General features: G+C 40.8%; 1 protein-coding gene across 1 annotated transcript in view; it reads left to right on the forward strand.

Moving 5' to 3' along the window:
- The first annotated feature begins 3,727 nt into the window (after positions 1-3,727).
- The window catches only part of magt1 (magnesium transporter 1), a 10,141-nt gene continuing 5,653 nt past the window's right edge, over positions 3,728-8,215 (forward strand). The window contains exons 1-5 of the mRNA XM_074673875.1: positions 3,728-3,881; positions 4,678-4,847; positions 4,923-5,040; positions 7,716-7,856; positions 7,937-8,077. Of these exons, the coding sequence (XP_074529976.1) occupies positions 3,801-3,881; positions 4,678-4,847; positions 4,923-5,040; positions 7,716-7,856; positions 7,937-8,077 (651 nt within the window). The 5' untranslated portion in view covers positions 3,728-3,800. The remainder of the gene's footprint in view (positions 3,882-4,677; positions 4,848-4,922; positions 5,041-7,715; positions 7,857-7,936; positions 8,078-8,215) is intronic.

The raw sequence follows: 8,215 nt of genomic DNA on the forward strand, positions 1-8,215 counted from the left end.
TCGCTGCCTTGGGCGACATTAGCCTGGCATCCAACACAACTGTTGGGAACCTGTGAGTTCTTTTAGTTCAGGACCTGTCCTTTAACTCACATTTCCAACAGGTCTCAAGGACTTTCATCTTCGTAATATCAGGATAATTAGACAGAACTTCTCTCAGAGTGATGCCGAGACACTATTCCATGCTTTTGTTTCTTCCAGGTTTGACTACTGTAACTCTCTATCCGTCTATTAGGACTCTTCAGCTTGTTCAGAACGCTGCTGCTCAGGTACTGACTTGGACTGGGAGGAGAGAGCACATCTCTTCAGTGTTAGCATCTCTACACTGGTTACCTATAAAATCTAGGATAGTGTTTAAAATTCTTCTTCTGACTTACAAAGCGCTTAATGGCATTGGGCCGTCTTATCTTTGAGAGCACATCGTCCCATCAAGATCACTGAGCTCCCAGCATGCAACCTGCTGGCTGTACCTAGGGTCTCCAAAAGTAGTATGGGAGGTCAAGCCTTTAGTTATCAGGTTCCTCCTCTTTGAAATCATCTACCAGTCAGGGTCCAAGAGGCAAACACTCTCTGTACTTTTGAGAATAGACCTCAAACTTTCCTTTTTTGGTAGCGTACCGGGAACCAAAGTCTTGAGCTGGATCAGGTCTGAACCAGATTTTAGTTATCTGCTATAGACCCAGACTGCTGGGGGTCCTCCTGTTTCCCTCTCTCTGTCTGTCAGTGTAGCTTCAGGTCTTAATGTCCTGTTATAGTTACTGACCATACATCTCTCAGGGAGGCTCTGAGTTTGTCTCAGAGGTTCCTCTGGGTTGTTGCTGTGGCTGTCCTGCTGCGGTGGACCTGTCAGACTCCAGCTGCTACAGCTAGTAACACACTTACTATCATCATCATCATCATAATCATCACCATCATCATCATCATCATTATCATCATCATCGTCATACTATTCTAATGTTAACTTAAGAACTCTCCCTCTCAAGATTCAAAAAAGCTTTTTAGCATAGAAAAGCATTGTCACCAAAACACAACAATAGACAATTATATACAACATTTACATGAACTGTGTATTACTGGGCACAGGATTCAATATTGTTATGAATGAGATACAATGACAAATGTATATTCACAAACAATTCATGTCAAATAACTTAATAGTAATATATGATTATATGTCTAATGTCATGGCAGAGTGTCACATGCTGTGCAGTCAAATGAGTAAAGAGTGGATCTTCTCCTTCACAGAGTTTCATCAGTCCAGCTCCTGGTTTTCTCTGATTGGCTGAGTCTGTGGCTGTAACCTGCTGTAGGAAAGCCTCTCTCACAGTTTGGTAGAGGGGACAGGAGAGGAGAAAAAGGAGCACAGTGAATGTGCGTCTCTGTTTGGGTTTTTCTGTGCTGATCAGATACTGTGCTGGAGAATATTCACTACCCAATAAGCCACAGTGTTCCACTTTATTGATGGTTTTAATTTTATTTTCCCAATTGTCAGTGTAAGAAGCTTTGTTCCCTTTTTCTATAGATGCCAGGAGAGTTTTGGAGAGATTTTGGAGGTCTTGTATTTTGAGGTGGCAGGTTTCTCTGATGTTTCTCAGAGGGTGTGTTGCTGGGCAGAGGCTGTTAGTAAGAATCAGGATCAGCTTGTGCTAAGTGAACCTGGAACTTAACAGACCTTTGATCATGTGTAGAGAGAGAGGCAAGTGTCCCAGCTCTGCTCTAAATGTATGGTTTGGACACTTTCTGTGGACCTTGAGGACTTCCTAACAAAACTAAAGATTATATTTTTCTGTGGGTGTTGTGTCCTGTGAGGTGTGTCTCTGGGTAACTTGAAGGCCCCACACTTCACTTCTATAAATATGGATGGGTTGAATTACATTTTTAAATAGTCAAATAGTCAAATCTGAATTGAAGTTTTGAACTTATTTGGCGAACTTTCAATGCTGTGGTAAGCCCTGCGTGCCTTATCTGTGAGGGAAGTTGTAACTTCCTCTCTCTTGCTTGTTATCTCTCTGTCTCTCTCTCTAATCCTAACAGTCTCAGCAGGTCTCTGTCCATCATGGGTCTGGCTCTGTTCCAGGTTTCTGTCAGTAACCTGACTGTCTGAAGAAGTTAGTTCTTAAAGCTGTAACTCACTGAATGCTTGACTCATGGTGGGTTAAGAGTTTTGCAAACTTAATACACAACTTAATACTTACTGTATAAATAAATAGCTCCTATTGTGTCTCATCACACCTTGTTTTGAGCCTGTTTTTTTTTCTCCTTGAGTAAACTTCAGATCATTGGTTTAACCTTTAGAAGGTCCACATCAGTGAGCATTTGGTTGATTTATTCTAGCGGAGCACCAAGTACAGGATGACTGTCACACATCCCCTCTCTGATCCACTGTGATGTGACAGACAGTAATGATTCTGGATGATGTTAAGTATTCAAAAGTTATTTTGAGAAACATACATTTTCACCAGAAATATTTTATTTTATTTTTATTTTTTTAGATAATCTCAAACTGCAAGGATTGTATAATTTCTAATGACTGCATGTTTTATTTATAACCAAATGTCAGATTAAACTTTGCTGTTGGACCTTATCATATCCCTGTCATGGTCCTGTAACACAGAGCCTAACAGCCAGCCCTTTCCTAAGCTCATACATATGCATGCTAGCAAACTGATTAGTGTTAGATATATCTTAACAAAATGATATCACTTCCTCTTATAAAAAGCCATAAAGGTACATGCATCACTTTATGTTAAATTGTTATCTGTAAATGTGATAGGACCATAGACTGTACAATATAAGGCAGGGCTGACAGGGAACTTTAGGACAGTTCTAAAGTACCCTTTTCATTAACCGTCTAAGAGCAACTTCAAATTTTAAGTCAACCTGTGTAAAGGATAACCCCTAAAACTTGAAAAAAATGTTTTTTTCAATACCCCAAAATATCGTGAATTTGTCAATTTAAATACAGAAAAAAATGATGTATTCTAAACTAGTCACAGAAATCAGCTATGTAGGTGTCCACCTGGACAATAAACTGGTCTGACAATTCAGTCATCCTATAGAGGAGGGCACAAAGCAGACTGTTCCTGTTCAGTAGACTCAGGTCTTTCAGTGTGGAGGGGACTCCTCTCAAGTCCTTCTTTGACTCTGTGGTGGCATCAGCCATCTTCTTTGGAGTAGTCTACTGGGAAAGCAGCATCTCTGCTGCTGACAGGAAAAGACTGAATAGACTGGTGAAGAGGGCCAGCTGAGTTCTGGGCTGTTCACTGGACCATCTGGACCCTGTGGGCTCTCTTGAGGACCCTGTGGAGGTGGAGGCTGACAAAAGAATGATGACCAAGCTGTCGTTTCCGATGGACTATACGTCACCCCTTGCAGGAGACTCTGACATCAGTGGAAAGCCCACAGTGTCTCACTGAGAGATACCACAAGTCTTTTCTTCTAACCATGGTCAGTCTCTATAATCACCGGTAGACACTTTCACTCCTGTGAATAATGCAGACGGCCCTCTATGTTCTTAATTTGTAATACCTCTTCTCCTGCCTATAATCAGAATATTTTTTTACTGCTGATATTTATAATAATAATTTTACTCACTCAAATAGAAAAACAATAGGGAGCGCTGCTGCTAAAGTAACGTCTGAACGCTCCCAGAAACCAGAAGAAGAAGCAGCTCTGTGATTGGCTAGCTCAGTGATTGGCTGAAGGTAGCTCTGTGATTGGCTTAGCGCTGACCAATTGTAGTCTGACAGGAGTGTGCAGCAGGCAGCGGTGTTAGCAGCGGAGTTAGCAGCAGCGTTAGCAGGATGTTTGTGAAACTTTGTGTTTGTGTGTTTATCGTCTTTCTGTGGCAGCATGAAGCGGCTGAAGCTCAGAAGAAGAAAGAGGTAACTCACCCAGCACACTTCAAGTGGACGGACAGACTTCAGGAATATTTCTTAAACGCTTTTAAAGTCAGTCCGTGTGAGTCTGAGAGCTTAGCTCAGGGCTAACTGCAACAGCTAACGTGTGACAGAGGTTTAAAAACAATATCAAACTTTACTAAGGAGCTCACCCTGACAGCACGGCAGGTACCACAGCACTGATGTCATGTGGTTAAATCTGACACCTGTAGTACAGGTCTAAATGAGCTGAGGAAACCTTAAACTGATCAGATAAACTCACCTGAGACACCTGTCAGAGCTCATCCTCTCACTCTTTAACTTTATTTAAATGTGTCCGAGTTTAATGACCTGTTCAAAGTATGAAAAAAAGAGAAATGTTTCGTTCATGTCACACTTTAGGATACACCATAAAGGTGAATCAAACATCTGGATTAGATCAGAAACAGTGAATTCAGGAAGTATTCAGACCTCCATTACCTTCTTCTCTTCTGTAGTGCTGCAGCCTGATACTACAGTCATTTCAATTGAATTATTTTCACACTTAGCTACACCCAATATCCAAAAACCACAAAGGGAATAAGAGTTTTAGAAAATGTTGGTAATTTATTAAAAAAGTAAAATCATTAAGTTAAAAAGTTAGAGTTCATTAACACTTACACTCCCTGTTCTATCCCTGTGTGTGTGTGTGTGTGTGTGTGTGTGTGTGTGTGTGTGTGTGTGTGTGTGTGTGTGTGTGTGTGTGTGTGTTTGTGTGTGTGTGTGTGTGTGTGTGTGTGTGTGTGTGTGTGTGTGTGCGTAGACCCTGCTTTCAGAGAAAGTCTCTCAGATGATGGACTGGGCGTCGAAGCGTTCAGTCATCAGGATGAACGGAGATAAATTCAGACGCTTCGTCAAAGCTCCGCCCAGAAACTATTCTGTGGTCATCATGTTCACGGCGCTGCAGCCTCAGAGACAGTGTGGAGTCTGCAGGTAAAGCCTTCAGCCCAGGTACACCTCTGTTACAGAACAGGCAGTATTATTTTACATTTATTCCTATCTTCCCAGACAAGCAGACGAGGAGTTCCAGGTACTGGCTAATTCCTGGAGATACTCCTCTGCCTTCACCAACAGAATCTTCTTTGCTTCCGTCGACTTTGATGAAGGATCAGATGTTTTTCAAATGGTGAGATTACTTCCTGTTCCTGTTCTGGGGTGTGTCTGAGGTTTTTCAGGAGCCCTAAGAGATCATTATGATACAGTTGTGTGCTTGTGTTTGTGTACTCTTTGCATCAACTCAAAGTTAACTAAAGTGTTGAGCTTAGTCCCCTCATACAATTATTTTATTCTTTAAAGATAAAAAGTGTCTCATACTCTGAAACATCAGATAACCCTGATCGACAGTATCTACAGGATGTACTTACAAACACACTCACTGAGACAGCCCATCATTTCAACCTTTTCTTTTATGCTATATTCAAACTGGAGTTAGATAATATGAATAGGTAGTACTTAAATTAAAGCCTGACTTTATAAAAATAGATGATGGGTCACAGGGCTCCAGAGTGGGACAAATATTTTTTTCCTAGGTGCACCTGACGCTATTTGGATGAAAACAGATTTCTTTTTCAAGCTCATCATCTCTTTGTGTCCTCCTTGAGAGCAAACTCATACTCATAGAAGGATCATATCGTGGTCTACACAAGAGAATGTTGTTTTTGTCTGTACATGGAAGCATGTTTACAATTCTCAGCTCTCTGCATCGAGCATAGAAGAGTTCAGCCCTGATGTGCACACATAAGACACGCAGCTATACATCTATAATCATTTACCGGTGTTAACAGATATGTTGAATCATCTAACTCTATGTTTTATGTGCTGTAATGAAGCACATGTCACAACTAGGGTTGTGACTTTAACACGTTAATTAGATTAATTAATTACACCGCACATTAACGCGTTATTAAAATCAACGCAAGATTAACTCATTAGCTACCAGCCATTTTCAGAGCATCTTGAATGATCTTTTAAGACCCAAATAATCTTGTTTTCTATGACCATGTAAACACCAAAGTTACTGAAGAAGAGTGGACTCTCTTCTTTATGTCTCTTTTCCTGTTTTTGGCCAAAAAATAGAAATTTCAAACTTTTTTGATCGCGTTCATCTCGGGCTCTCCATCCTTTGATCCTCTCCATGATCTCCATTGACTTTTCTCACGATAGCGCCGCTCTTTCTCTCTGAACTACAGCAACACATCCTCAGTTGGAGCGTGAGCTGCCTGAACTTTTCTGACTCGCAGCTTTTCTGACTCTCTCTGTGTCTTTGTCATCTCACATTTCTCCTCATATCCAGGCTGAGCTCTGGTCTAAAGAGCGCACCGCTCTCACCCACAGTAGTGTACAAGCAGGATTTTGATTGACAAGCTCCATTAGACTCCGCCTCCCTCCACTGAAAAATATAATTTACTTCTATAGACGCAGTAAACAGTAATTGAATGTCAATGGCAGGGAACAGGGACATTTTAATTAATATTGTCAAGTTGAAAAAAAAAAGGATTTACAAATCTTCTCTTTTTCGTGTATTCATTTGATTAGTCATGCACTATAATTTTGTAATGTCCAAGAATTCAAATTCTTTATGTGGGCACCTTAAGCAGATATAAGATTAAAATGTGATTAATTAGATCAATTAATTACAAATCCTGTAAATAATTAGATTATTTTTTAATCTCCTGACAGCACTATTTACCACATAATGGCTGATGAATGTTCTTAAAAGTAGTGTCCTCAAAAAAACATCTTCTGAACAAAATAAACAGGATTTTGTTGTTTAAACTTGTGTATGAGAATATTCAATGATTTAGTCTTCTACCAAAATCTGTTTGAATTGAAAAGTGTTGCTTCTGATGTTGATTACTGATGTGATTAAAATGCGATTAATTACGATTTATTAATTACAAATGGTATAACTAATTCGATTAATTTTTTTAATCAAGTCCCACCACTAATCACAACATAAATATCCTGTGAGTTGCAGGAAAAAAAAAAACCTTTGGTTTTTTATGGTTGTTTCCAGGTTTACATCCATTTAAAAAGCCAGCACAAGCAGAAGTTCCCCTGTCACTCTCTGTGTGGAGTATAGGACTGTGTTTACTTGAAAATTCATCTGGATCAGTTTGTGGAGACTGTAATGATGATGGGTGCTGTGCTTCCACTGTGAATTAACTTGTGCACATTAGGCATCAGCTGATCGTCAATCCTCCTCCCTCTCCTACAGGGGTCACTTTTCTGCTCTCTTTGTAACAGAAGTTGCGTTTTGTCAAATCAACAGAGAAGTTTTCCTCCAGATTTTGTTAAACAAACCTGAAAGCCTGTCAGCTTCATACCACACTGTTACTGTGTATATGCCTCTGTGCAGGGGCATGTCCAGACTTTCAGACTGTGGTGGCACAATGAGGGCAGTGACATAGGTAGAGGTGGCCAGGGAGTGCACATATACAAATAAAGACGATGCACCTAAAAATAATGTTTGGTCCACCAGTGCAACCAAAGCGCAAGGTTAGTCTGGAGCCCTGGGTCATACAACAACGATTAGTGACTGTGGCTCAGTGGCAGAGTGGGTCATCTTTCACATTTTGAATCACAACTGTTATTTGTTAAATATTTCTGTCTGTTAATTATTATCAATTATTAATTATTCATTATTTTATTATAATTTCTGAGTTTGTTTATGATCCCTAGTCCTCACTGTTTCAAATAAAAGCTTTAATCTGTATGTGTGTGTGTGTGTGTGTGTGTGTGTGTGTGTGTGTGTGTGTGTGTGTGTGTGTGTGTGTGTGTGTGTGTGTGTGTGTGTTTCAGCTGAACATGAACTCTGCTCCCACCTTCCTCCATTTCCCGTTCAAAGGGAAACCTCGGCGCTCTGACACCTACGAACTGCAGGTTCGAGGTTTTGCCGCAGAGCAGCTGGCTCGCTGGGTAGCTGACAGGACGGATGTTCAGGTAAGTCTCATCTGAGGCTTTGGAAACTCATATGATGAAGATGATGGTGATGATGATGGTGAGACTGTTCTGTCCTTCAGATCAGGGTGATCCGTCCTCCAAACTATGCCGGTCCTCTGCTGCTCGGCTTCCTGCTCGCTGTCATTGGAGGACTCGCCTACCTGCGCAGAAACAACCTGGAGTTCCTGTTCAACAGGAATGTGTGGGCCTTCTCTGCGCTGGTAACACACAAACACACAAACTCACACATTTTACCCATCCATTCCTCTATGAGGTGTGTGTACCTGTCTTCGGGATCTGATTATCTTACTTGGTTTGTGAGAAACAGAAGGACTCGTCATGGTAAATATTCAGGTGTG

The sequence above is a fragment of the Halichoeres trimaculatus genome, unplaced genomic scaffold, assembly GCF_033239565.1.
Source record: "Halichoeres trimaculatus isolate MK-OKI-2021-1 unplaced genomic scaffold, fHalTri1.1 fHalTri1_scaffold_7, whole genome shotgun sequence".
Taxonomy (NCBI): domain Eukaryota; kingdom Metazoa; phylum Chordata; class Actinopteri; order Labriformes; family Labridae; genus Halichoeres; species Halichoeres trimaculatus.